At 45.9% G+C, this 13326-nt stretch overlaps 1 protein-coding gene across 1 annotated transcript; it reads right to left on the bottom strand.

Moving 5' to 3' along the window:
• Window positions 1–219: 219 nt before the first annotated feature.
• F2RL1 (F2R like trypsin receptor 1) lies at window positions 220–11820 on the bottom strand. The gene is made up of 2 exons (XM_059175283.1): window positions 11497–11820; window positions 220–2396 (listed from the first exon to the last, which is right to left on the bottom strand). The coding sequence occupies exons 1-2, from the start codon at window positions 11576–11578 to the stop codon at window positions 1285–1287; spliced, it is 1194 nt and encodes a 397-aa protein (XP_059031266.1). The 5' UTR covers window positions 11579–11820; the 3' UTR covers window positions 220–1284.
• Between the last annotated feature and the right edge of the window lie 1506 nt (window positions 11821–13326).

Here is a 13326-nt window from a genome sequence, read left to right as displayed (position 1 = left end):
TAGAGTCTGTATCCATGAAAAATGGAGGTCAATGAACAGACAGTGAATGGAAGAAATTCTAAAATGTTATGTGAAAACAACTGTCATCAAGCAATATGTACTATATTTACCTAGGAAAATATGGCGTGAGCATCACATTGCTTTTTATAGGAGTGATGCTGGGGCTTCCCGTTTCCCACACCCTCCTTTAAAAAACCCACAAAACACACAACTCAAAAATAAGTTGTAAAAAAAAAAAAGGGGTCATGTGTTATTTATAAATCAATCATTACAATGAGATTATTTCCAAAAATTCACAAATACAAGTTATACAAATTCAGTTTGGAATATGTACCCCCTAAATATATTACAAATCACATCTCTTTTGCATTCTTTTCCAAACAGATGTGGTTCAAATATAGTGAAGGCATTACAATTTCGTATTTGTAGCAAGTGAAAAAAAAAAAAACTAACAATAAATAGTTCAACTATAATTCTAGAAAACACTAAGTGGTAAAATCCCCTCTCACTCTGAAACCATCTATATCTCAGATCACCTGAAGATTGAGTCGATATAAAGTTACACAAACTTTGTGTTTCCACATTTAAAATCTTCAATGTATTCTCACAGAAGAGACACACAGCAGTTTGCTTCTTCCTTGGGACCCAGACCGGCGGTTCTCAAACCTGGGTGAGCCCGAGTGTGCATGGCAGAATCGTGTTAAAATGCAGTTACCTCAGACCCTGAGCCCTCTCATTCCTGAGTCTGACGAACCCCCATTTTTAAACAAGATCCACAGGAGGTGTAGAAGAACCCCACTGAACGCTGTAAGTCTACAGTCCAATCCTAACCGCTGTCCCCGGTTGGAATGGAAGCAACCCCGACTCGCATAGCTTCTTCACCTCCTCACTTTCCTCATCTATAACAGTCAGTCCCTTGAACTGCTCATCTCAGAGGACACGGAAGCTCCCACACGGCTGTAAGGTTCTCCTACGAACTATGCCTTCACGTCAGCGCTAGTAAGAACTAGTGACCCTGAGCTTCTGATTTCTCACTGCCTTCTGAGAAGTCTGCTTCTGTTAGTTCCATTTCCGGGAGCACCTGAGGAGAGGAATTCTGAAACTGCCATCTTGGTTGATTTGAGAGACTTCCCTCATGGTAACAGGGAGCTTCTAGCCATCCTCAGAGGTGCTCCATATACATGGTGTGTGGTGAGATCCACTGGGTCAGAGAACAACAGAAACACACCCGTACATTACGCAGGTTCCACATCCCCCCGTGGTTTTACAGAGACGCTGAATAACTCAGTAAGAGGTCTTAACACTGGTTGAACTTGAAGAGTAAGAGCTGGACTTCCTGGAGAACTTCTGTGATGTGAGGGATATCTGCATCTGCCGCACAGTACGGACACTTCGACAGAGGAGCGCATTCTTCACGTGATCCCTGAAGTCTTGGGAAACAAAGTAGTAGACGAAGGGGTCAATGCAGCTGTTGAGCGTGGAAAGACAGAGGGCTAAAATGTACACTGCGTAGACGTGGCTCTGGCTCCTGGTTTTAATCAGGAAATAATGGGCCACAAGCAGAAGGTTACTAGGAGTGAAGCAGATCAGGTAAGTGGCCAGGACGGTGACAATGAGTTTGATGGCTCTCTGCCTCTTCTTTTCCGAGTTTTCATCCATCGCAGAAGACCGGAGTGTTCGGATCATCAGCACATAGGCAGAGGCTGTGAGGAAGGCTGGGAACAGAAAGACTCCGATGGCCAGAGAGAGGAAATAATTGAACATGTCCCCTACCAACACCTCCTCAGGCAATACATCATGGCAGGTTGTGATGTTAAGGGCTGGAATGTACACAGTCTGCCTCACAACATATAGGGGGATGGTGACCAGCAGAATCAGCAGCCATATTCCCAGCGAGAGCCCAAAGGCAATGTTTGTCTTCTTCCTGGGGTGCACCAAGGGATTCACAATGACCCAATACCTCTGCACACTAAGGCAGGTCATGAAGAGAATGGAACAGTACATGTTGCCATAGAAAAAGCCAATGAGTACTTTGCAAAGAGCTTCCCCGTAAATCCAGTTGTTGCCATGTATGTGATATGCAATCTTCAGAGGGAACCAGATCACAGAGAGGAGGTCTGCCAAGGCTAGATTGGCCATGTAAACCACAGCAGGGTGCTTCTTCCTTGTTCGGAAAAGAAAGACCCACAGAGCCATGCCGTTACTTGGCAAACCAATCGCAAATACAATTGTGTAGACAACTGGAAGAAAGACAGTAGTCAGTTTTCCAGTGAGGACGGAGGCAGCAAACTCATCCACAGAAAAGCCTGGTTCCACGGTAACTCCTTTCCCAGTGATCTGAGAAGAGCTCTCAATCTTACCAATGAGACTTCTTCCTTTGGAGGTTCTATTGGTTCCTATACAAAAAAGGCAAGGCAGACAAGGGTCATTACAGGGATTACTCTTTCAGCAGTAATGGCTTAAATAAAAGTACTTCAGGGGCTCCTGAGTGGCTCAGTTGGTTAGGTGTCTGCCTCTCGGTTTCCACTGAGGTCATGAGGTCATGAGGTCATGAGACTGAGCCCTGCCTCGCTCTACGCTCAGTGTGGAGTCTGCTTGAGATTCTCTCCCTCTCCTCCCCCTCTTCTCACCCTCAACCACTTGCATGTGCGCTCCCTCTCTCAAGTAAGTAAATAAAATCCTTAAATAAAAGAACTTTAGACAAAGACAGAAGGAGTATACAAAAGGCTTATAAATGCTTTCTTCAGGTGATGGGATTATTGGGTTTTGTTTCTTTGTTTTTACAATTTTTTTTTTTTTTATTAGAAGGTTGTAGGATACATGTGAAATAGAACATTGATTTCTAGGACTCAAAAGAAACTGAGTATTTCAATTTATTGTTTTACAAACTATCCACAGTTATTAGCTCCTAACTGTTGTACAATGGCCATCTCTCTCTGGCTGTGAGACAGGATCCAGCCTGGCCAGTCATTCCCTCTCCCAAAGTCTGACACAGGGAGATTTCCAGGAGCACAAGGGACATTCCCTCTCTACCCACAAGGACAGTGCAAGCCATGGGCAGGGATTTCCCTGCTTCTGTGTGGGCCTCCTGGAAACCTTCCTACGGAGGCCAGCTGGCAGGCAAGTCTTCTGACCTCAGGGTCACTGAACATGTCAGTGCACTATTTGTGTTCAGACAAATCTCTGACTTTCAAGCAAGTACCAACAATTTATGCTGTCATTTCCGTATGTGCATTCAACTTTAGAAACCACACACAAATGGCACACCCAGCCTACATCCCGCCTAACCAAGTGTTCATGGAAGGAGGGTGCCTAGGTGGCTCAGTCAGTTAAGCGTCTGCCTTTGGTTCAGGTCATGACCCACGGGTCCTGGAACTGAGCCCCACACTGGGCTCCCTGCTCAGGGAGGAGTCTGCTTCTCCCTTTCCCTCTCCCCCTCCATGTGCTCTGTCTCTCCTCTCTCTAATAAAGAAGACCGGAAGGAAGGGAGAGAGGGAGGGAAAAAAGGATCTTTGGGGGGCAACTGGTGGCTCAGTCACCTGAACATCTAATTCCTGATTTCTGCTCAGGCCATGATCATAGGGTCCTAAGGTCAGTCCCACATCAGGCTCTGTGCTCAGTGGGGAGTCTGCCTGAGATTCTCTTTCCCTCTCCCTCCACTTCTCCCCTCCTGCTTATGTACTCGTGTGTGTGCTCTCTCAAATAAATAAATAAAATTCTTCTCTTAAAAAAAAAATGATATTCATAGACATAATTAAGGATCTTGGTACGAGAACACCATTCTGGATTATCTAGGTGGGCCCCAAATCTAATGACAAGTGTCTTTCTAAGAGAAAGGCAGGCAGACACTTGAGAAAAACAGAAGACAAGACCAAAAGGAGAAAACCGTATGAAGATGGAGGCAGAGGCTGGAACAATGCTGAGGAACAAGCCAAGGAATGCCAAGTAAAACCAACCATGAGATGCTGGAAAAAACGGAACAGATTCTCCCCGAGAGTCTTCAGATGTGCTAATGCCTTGAACTCAGACCTCTGCCCCCCAGAACTGTGAATGAATAAATTTCTATTGCTGAAAGCCACCAGCTAGTGGCTACTGTTACAGCAGCCACAGGAAACTAAGCACTTAGGATACGCCCAACTCTCCTTCTACCCAATGTCTTTCACAATGCTTTAAGAAGCATATGAATTATTTTTAAATTAAAAATAACAAAATATTGGGGCACCTGGGTGACTCAGTTGTTAAGCATCTGCCTTCAGCTCAGGTCATGATCCCAGGGTCCCGGGATCGAACCCCATGTTGGGCTCCCTGCTCAGCGGGAAGCCTGCTTCTCCCTCGCCCTCTCCCCCTGCTTCTGTTCCCTCTCTTGCTGAGTCTCTCTCTGTCAAATAAATAAGCAGTATCTTTAAAAAAGGAACATAAATAAATAAGTAAAATAAAATATTGCTATATATTACAGTATTCCTCAGATACCTAACTAAAACCCACAGTAAAAAAACACCCAGGGACACGTGGGTGGCTCAGTCGGTTAAGCGGTTGCCTTCGGCTTGGGTCATGGTCCCGGGTTCCCGGGATTGAGCCCCACATCAGGCCCCCTGCTTGGCAGGGAGCCTGCTTACCCCCTCCCTCTGCCCCTGCTTGTGTTCCCTCTCTCACTGTTTCTGTCAAATAAACAAATCTTTAAAAATGAAAAAAATAATAAAAAATTTTAGAAAAGGGGGAAACAACCCAAAAGTTCATCAATGGATGAATGGATAAACAAAACGTGGTATATGCATTCAATGGAATACTAGTTGGCAATAAAATAAGTAATGATACACGCTACAACCCGAGTGTGGAGTGCATGGATTCACTATAATCTACTTTCAGATGTTTAAAACTCTCCATAGTATCAAACACATAAGGTCAGGAGTTTGATGTAAAGAGATCAAATTTTGTTTTAAATAAAAATACTAAAATAAAGAGGGGGAAAAAAGAGCAAGAAACGCTTTTTTTTTTTTTTAAGATTTTATTTATTTATTTGACAGACAGAGGTCACAAGTAGGCAGAGAGGCCGGCAGAGAGAGAGGGAGGGAAGCAGGCTCCCTGCTGAGCAGAGAGCCCGATGCGGGCCTCGATCCCAGGACCCTGAGATCATGACCCGAGCCGAAGGCAGTGGCTTAACCCACTGAGCCACCCAGGCGCCCAAGAAACGCTTTTTTTAAAAAAAAAAAAAAAAGAGGAAAGGGAGGGAGGGATTGAGAGCAATTTCCTGAGAATATTCGAAAATACGTCCTTGAATTGTCTCAATCAAAAACAGCACTCTTGTTAACTGTATGCACTGTACAGGTCACAGAGCACAAAAACAGCACGCTGTTTAACATTAGTGAACATCAAGATGCTACTCAGAGATCCTTAATGTCTTTTCAGCATAGTGCACAGATGCTTACCCCATGCAATGCTCTGTACCAGTCACCAAGACTCACAGAACTTGTCTAGAACTGATACTATCCCAGCTCCCAACTATCTACCTACCTACCTACCTACAAATAATCTCCCACCTGTAAATAGGGTAAAATCATTTTTTTAACGATATTATTTGAGATAGAGGGCACCCATGCATGAGCGAGAAAGGGGAGGGAGATGGAAAGGGAGAGAATCCTGAACAGACTATGCACTGTGCGATGGGGGTCTCAATCCCAGCACCCTCATATCATGACCTGAGCCAAAACCAAGGGTCAGATGCTCAACAGACCGAGCCACCCAGGAGCACCCCCCTCCCACCCCTTGGTAAAATCATTTCTATTTCATAGTGGGGAAAACATTAAATGCATATATGAATTTTGAACACATATGAAGGACTGGGTGTAAAATCATCTCCCACCCCCACTGCAACAGGAAATAAACAATGTTCATCAGTCCCTATTCCTAATTTATCAAATCCCCAGATGGTCCCTAACATTAATAGTAGACACTCTACCTATCTCTGAAATGCAAAAATAACTACATTTTACTGTGGACAGAAAAAAAGCAACTGACAGAACAACATGCTTCCAGAACAACAAAATACGCATTTATATGCAACATCTGAAATCTAGAGGGATATCCACCAAAGTATAAAAAGCCATCTCTGTAAAGTGGGTGGGGAAGGGAGAACTTTCCTTTTTTTCTTCACACACCTCTACATTGTTTGAATTTCTTTGTCAAAGGAATGTAAACTGGTACAATCTTTTTGGAGGTCAACGTGGCAAAACAGGAAAATTTAAAGTGTACTTGCCCCAGGACCTATCAACTTAGTTACAGAAATTTGCCCTGCACATATACTAGCTAATATGCACAGAAATACTGAATATACAAGAATATTTACTGCACTATTGTTTATCCTGACAAAAGAAAATGCTAGTCTCAACAACCATTAAAAAGACCAGTTTGGGGTGCCTGGCTGGCTCAGTCGGTAAGGCATGCAACTCCTGTTCTCTAAGTCATGAGTCCGAGCCCCACAATAATTACAAAGATTACTTAAAATAAATTATAAATAAATTATTTAGTTAAAAATTAAATTTAAAAAATTAAAAGATTCGTTCAGTAACTTATGACATTTATAAAATGAATAATATTCCCCCCTATAAAAGTTCCCTACACAGAATTCCCTACAGTGACCATGAGCAGGTAATGTTAGAAAAATGACTGTTGCAGAGTATATACAATAAAATCCTTCTATTGTTACAAAATATATAGTGTTTGTCCAGAGAAGTCGGCTGAGACTGGAGAGGAGAGAGAATGGGGGATTTTTCACCTTTTTAGAACAATTCTGGTTTACTTTCAAGAAAAATGTATGAAAAACTTTTAACTTTGAAACTACTACTACCTGTGGGGCACCTGGGTGGCTCAGTCAGTTGAACATCTGACTCTTGGCTTCAGCAGAGGTCATGATCTCGGGCTTGTGCCTGGCTTTGGCCGGGGTCGTGATCTTAAGCTTGTGAGATCCCACTCTGCACTCATTGCTTAAGATTCTCTCTCCCTCTGCCCTGCCCCCATTCTCTTAAATACGTATATAGATCTTGAAACTACTACTTGCTCTTTGCTATTTGAAGCATCCTTCCGTGGCCCTCTCCTCCCACCAAACCACAAGTACTGAGCAAGTATTTTATTTGTGTTAACTCTCTCTCCTCTTGTATCCTTTTCTTTACTACTCCCTCACCCCAAATCTATTTGCTTTCAGCCTCTGGGAACATAGGCTGAAAACTAAAAGCTTCAAATACCAGAGGACCCTGTCCCCCCACCCCACCCCAGGTACACATTAGTGAATTTTCATTTGTTCTTTCAGGATGAGCTGTTTTCATCTCAACACTTGCCTAGCTAATAAAACCATAAGAAAGTCAAACACAGACTTGACCAAAATATCATCTATCCAGGTTAATTAGTAACTATGCACAAGGCAAGCAAGAAACCAAACACAAATTTAGAGTCCCATCTTCACATTTATTACAATATTTCTCTCTTATTACAAAACACCAGAAATCCCCAATGCATCTATTAACAGAAGACTAATTTAAAAATTATTGTAAATCCTCCTAGAACAAACTGTAGAATTTAAAAATGTTTTGTTGTGGTTTTTTTGGTTTTTTGTTTTTTTTCAAATTTAGGGGCACATGGGTGGCTCAATCAGCTAAGCGGTTGCCTTCAGCTGGGGTCATGACTGCACCATTCCGAGATCAAGCCCCACGCTGGGCTCCCTGCTCAGCTCAGCTGAGAATCTGCTTCTCCTTCTGCCCCTACCCCTACTCGTGCTCTCACTCAATCAAATAAAAAAATATTTTTTAAAAGACAAAGATTTATTTACTGGGGAGAGGGCTCCACGCGTAGGGGGAGGGACAGGACCAAGTCATGGGGCTTGATCCCACGATCCATGAGATCACAACCTGAGCCAACACCAAGAGCCTAACAGACTGAGCCCACCCAGGTGCCCCACAGAAAGATTTTTGGGTGAATACGTATTTTATGCATGGATGTATGATGTCAGCAGTGGTTTACTTTGGGTACTGAAAATGATTTCCTTAAAAAATATTGTTTATTTATTTGACAGATAGGGAGACAGTGAGGGAGGGAACACAAACAGAGGGAGTAGGAGAGGGAGAAGCCAGTTTCCTGCTGAGCGGGGAGCCTAACATGGGACTTGATCCCAGGACCCTGGATCATGACCTGAGCCAAAGGCAGAAGATTAACCCCTGAGCCATCCTGGCGCCCTGAAAATGATTTTTTAAAAAAGATTTGTATTTATTTATTTGAGAGAGCGTTCAGGGAACCCGATTCAGGATTTGATCCCAGGACCCTGAGATCATGACCTGAGCCAAAATCAGACCCTAGAGCAACTGAGCCACCCGGGACTCCGAAAATGATTTTTTTTTTTTAAAGTAGGCTCCACACCCAGCATGAAGTCCAAAGAAGGGCTTGAACTCAATACCCTGAGATCAAGACCTGAGCTGAGATTAAGAGTCGGGCACTTAACAAAATGAGCCACCCAGGTGCCCCTGAGTACTAAATATGATTTAATTAAACTTTTCTTTTTCAAAAAAAATTTTTTGTGGCGTGCCTGGGGTGGAGCCTTCTTAGGATTCTCTCTCCCTCTCCCTCTACCCCTCCACACAACTATGGTCATTATTGCTCTCCAGAACGTGTCTAGATCACATACTACTTGTGTAATTCATAATCAGTTACAAAGAGAACAGAACTTTCAGGCTCCAAAAGAGAAACAAATGCATCACGGGGGACTTCCCAGGCTTGTGAGATGGCAGAAAGAAATAAACGCCTAGGGGCGCCTGGGTGTCTCAGTTATTACCCTTCAGCTCAGGTCATGATCCCAGGGTCCTGGAATTAGAGCCCTGCATCAGGCTCTCTGCTTGATGGGAAGACTGCTTCTCCTTCTCACACTCCCCCCTGCTTGTGTTCCCTCTCTGCTGTCTCTCTCTGTCAAATAAATAAATACAATCTTTAAAAAAAAAAAATAGTAAATGCCTAAAACAAGCTGATGTAAATCCCCAACTGCTACCACCCTACGCAGCCACTCTGGGCAAACCTACTCACTTCATTCCTCTTTTGGTATTTATTGACCTCCTTTAGATAATGAGACTGTGCTGGACTATGGTGGTGATGACGACACTAGGGTCCCTGGCCTCTCAGAGTTTCCGATCCAGTGTGGAGACAAAATTAAACTTATTTACACAAACAACTGTCAATTACTATTGGGACAGGAATGCAAATGTGGTCTGATGGAGTGTCTTCCCTACCCCCACCCCAATTTCATGGCCCCCCTCTGTAAAATGAGAAGGGTGTATCTTTGGTGGAGTTGCCCTCCCGGAGTCAGTCCAAAAAAAAGAAAACTGAGAAGAAAATCAAACCCAGTATCTGCCCTGTAGGAAACTGAGGAGCATGCATATCGGTCAAACTATGAAGGGATGAGCAAAGAAGTATACTTGGGATGCTCTATTTCTCAATCATTCTCCATTGAGAAAAGCTCCACCTACCTTAATGTCTGTCACTTTACCAAGCCTTTAGGAAAGTTACTATGCAAAAGGAATGAAAGTTTGTGGAGGGAAGGGAAAACAAAACAAAACAAAACCCTCAAGGAGCAATATTAAATAGTTCTGGTTAACAAGTAACTTGGTTTTGTTGTTGTTGTCGTCGTTAAACAAGTTCACTATATTCTCCAGGAACCAGTGTGCACTCCCCCCCAACTCAGTCCTCTCAATTTGTAAACAGTCAGTCAAATATTCAGGGCTATCTTCCTCTATGAACTGTCTAAATCAGAAAAGCATTCAGTCATCTACACCTACATATTTTTTTTTTTTTTGTTTTTAATGTTTGCACATCCTTAGTTTTGCCCCGGAATTTTAAGGGTCCAACTTTAAAGCCAAAGCACTCTTTTTTTTAAAAAAAAGTCTTTTTTTTTTTTTTTTTTTTTTTACAAAGATCACAAGTAGGCAGAGAGGCAGGCAGAGAGAGGGGGAAGCAGGCTCCCCGCTGAGCAGAGAGCCCCATGCGGGCCTTCATCCTAGGACCCTGGGATCATGACCTGAGCCGATGGCAGAGGCTTTAACCCACTGAGCCACCCAGGCGCCCCTAAGGGACCAACTTTAAAAGACAGAGGCAAATCGTAAAGTGTTCACCACAATTTCAATGTTCCTGGTAATAAATAAATGCCTTCACTCTAAGGCCGACCAATAAAAATGTATATAGTGGTGCAGTTTTCAAGTATATATAACATCCTTTTCTGCAACTCCAGAGGAAGAAGGGTCACATTCTTAAGTCTAATTCATAATTCAAACCGACAGTGATTTGCTCTTTTACAATGCTTTTACGAAGAAGATAAAAAGTGACCCGCCTTTTACAGCAGGTCTGCAAATTTCGCAGGGAAATGAAAACCTCCCATTTAAGGCTACTCTGGCAGCTCCAAACAGCCGGCCAGCCGTTAGCAACGCAGTAGCGTGATTCCTGCCAAGGAACCCCCAGGCCGGCAGAGGCACGCTCAGCCGGGGAGACCCCGTCCCCGGGAGTACAGGCTGGAGCACATCCCGCGCAGCACAACGGGGGAAACCAGCAGCCTCCGCACAAGTCAGCACCGCCCGGCCGCTCCCATGCCGCTCGGTGTTCCACTCCCGGAGCTGGCAGCCTCGGCCGTACACACCTGGGTGCCCGCCAAAGTATGCTACGTGTGGCACACAAAGGCCCGAAAGCCGGGGCCGTAAGATCACTTGGCCGAATAGAAGGCACAGTCCAGGAAGTCCCATTTGTAAAATCCGCGCGACGCGCAACTTGTCTAAAACTCGAGGCTGAGCGCTCATTGGGCCCAAGACACAGCGGGGTCCAGCCCTTCCAGACCTGGGGCATCCACAGTACCGGAGGAGCTCTGCGCCCCACCTCCCGGAAAGTTTGGAACTACGTGAGCCCACCCCGAAGACGCGGTTCCAAAAGCCCAAGGGGGTCGCAAAAAGCGACACAGGGCGCCTGGGTGGCTCACTGGATTAAGCCTCTGCCTTCGGCTCAGGTCATGATCCCAGGGTCCTAGGATCGAGATCCGCATGGGACTCTCTGCACAGCGGGGAGCCTGCTCCCCCACCCCGCCTGCCTCTTTGCCTACTTGTGATCTCATTGTCAAATAAATAAAATCTTAAAAAAAAAAAAAAAAAACACGCGACACAGATGTTTCTCAGGCCCGGGGCTCTCACCCATTCCACACCGCTCCGAGCAAACTAACTCCAAAAGGTCCTGAGGGGTCAGCCCCTCAGTATTGGCGGAAAGCCAACCAGGGGGCAGGGAGGGACCGCTGCCTCTCCAGGATGTCCTAGCCGGTAAGCCCTCCCGGCGCAGGGATCCCCATCGAAGTCACCTAGAGGTGGATGCGGGAAGTGGTGGCAGCGGCAGCAGGACACCCTTCGCGCACCTGCCCACTTCCACTACCTGCCAGTGTGCCTTAGACCCCTGCTCCTCAACTACAGGAGCCCTCCCTGACCAATTTCTCACCTTGGATGGTGGGACTGCAGGAGACGGAGGCCGCCAGCAGGATGGCGCCCCCCAGCAGCCACGCCGCGCTTATGCCACGCATCCTTCTTGCAGCCCCGACGTCGGGCGGACAGGGCACTCGCCGGCAGTGATTCGAAACTCGGAGTCCCCCTCGCCGCTCGGCTAAGAAGCCGCGGTCTCACCTGCGCCAATCCAAGTATCTCCTGGAGCCTCCCGGGACCTGGGTAAGTTTCAGTGAAACCCGAGCCGCTCGGCGCACCTGCGCGAGGCCACGCCCCCGAGCCGGGACGCACGGCTCGACCCCGCCTCTCGAACGCCCGGCGCTCGAGTCCGGCTCCCGGCAGTCTGGCCCGGCTCGCGCACCTCCACCTACGCGCTGCAGGTGCTCAGGCCGCCGGCCAGAGGGTGCGGGAGCCGCCGGCGGGCGGGGCTGGGCCGGTGAAGTAGCTGTATTGGAATGCAAATGACAGGAGCGCTGTGACCGCGAGTTCTCGCAGACCCGGCCCCGCCCAGAACTCCCATTACCCTTTACTCTTGTGGAACGGGGGTCTTCCATGTCTTTCCCTCCCCTTTGTTAAATGGGAAAAAGCCAACGCCCCAACTCACGGACTTCGTCACTTGTAATTGGTAGAGGCTTCCCAGTGTAGCGAGCAATGGGGGGGGATAAGGGGTGAGTTTGTTGGATTTTTTTTTTTTTTTGTATGCTTTGTTTTGTTTTGTAGGGGTGACTTTTTAATCTGCAGAGACATGGTAGATGGCTGGGGACACCAGCAAAAGCAGTGGGGAGCAGGAAGGCCAGGGGTCAAGGATCTGAAATTATGTTTCTGCTCTGCTGTTAACTAGCTGTGACCTCTAACAAACCTATTCACCCCCTTCTAGCCCCATTTCCACGCCCGGTGAGGTGAAGGGCGAGATGATAGTTGGGACAGCTACCTTAAGTGCCAGAAGCTAATGATTTGGAACACTAGTTTAATACCGACCGCAAGCCGCGCATTAAGTATGCTTATTATTTCCAATTTACAGATGAGGAAGTGGAGTTCAGAAAGGTTGGAAAAATTGCCCGCAGTTATGCAGTTTATAGGCACAGTTTGTAAACACACACCACAGTTAATCTCTAGTCTATGGCTGCCATTTTCTATTAATCACTGCATTCTAAATGCTTCGACCAGGGTCTCCCCCGCAGTGGGATCTGGTAGCCCAAAGAAATATGTAAGAAGGTAAAGGGGGTGGGGAGAAAAGGAGCAAGAGTTTGGGGATGGGTGCACAAGGGCCAGCATCATAATGTAATCAAAAAGTAATACTTTTTACTTGCTTTGAAAGGATAAAGTAAATAAATAATAAACTTTAAAGTTCCCCACTAAACTACTGGGTGATGGAGGAGCAGAAAACAGAAACAGTATTGTCCTCAGATGTTTGAAGAATTAGGTCATAGACGAGGATTAGACAGGTTTTGAGTTTTTCTGAGAGCGGAAATATATGGAAGCCACAGTGGGAGGCTGATGGTGCCTCAGTACAGAAAGAGATTTCTTTTTTTTTCTTTTTTTAAGATTGTATTTATTTATTACAGAGACAGTGAAAGCGAGAACACAAGCAGTGGGAGAGGAAGAAGCAGGCTCCCTGCTGAGCAGAGAGCCCGTTGTGGGGCACGATCCCAGAAACCTAGGATCATGACCCAAACTGAAGGCATACACTTCACAACTGAGCCACCCAGGTGGCCCAAAAGAGATTTCTAGCAAGTCCCACTGGTCACAGTCCTGAGAGCTGCCTGCTGAGACAGAGGGCCACATCACTACAGGACTTGCAGCAAAGGACCAGGGCATCCATGTGGCA

Source organism: Mustela lutreola, chromosome 5 (genome assembly GCF_030435805.1).
Source record: "Mustela lutreola isolate mMusLut2 chromosome 5, mMusLut2.pri, whole genome shotgun sequence".
NCBI classification, from domain to species: domain Eukaryota; kingdom Metazoa; phylum Chordata; class Mammalia; order Carnivora; family Mustelidae; genus Mustela; species Mustela lutreola.
Note: the sequence above shows the minus strand (reverse complement) of the source record. Positions and strands in the feature narration are given on the sequence as shown.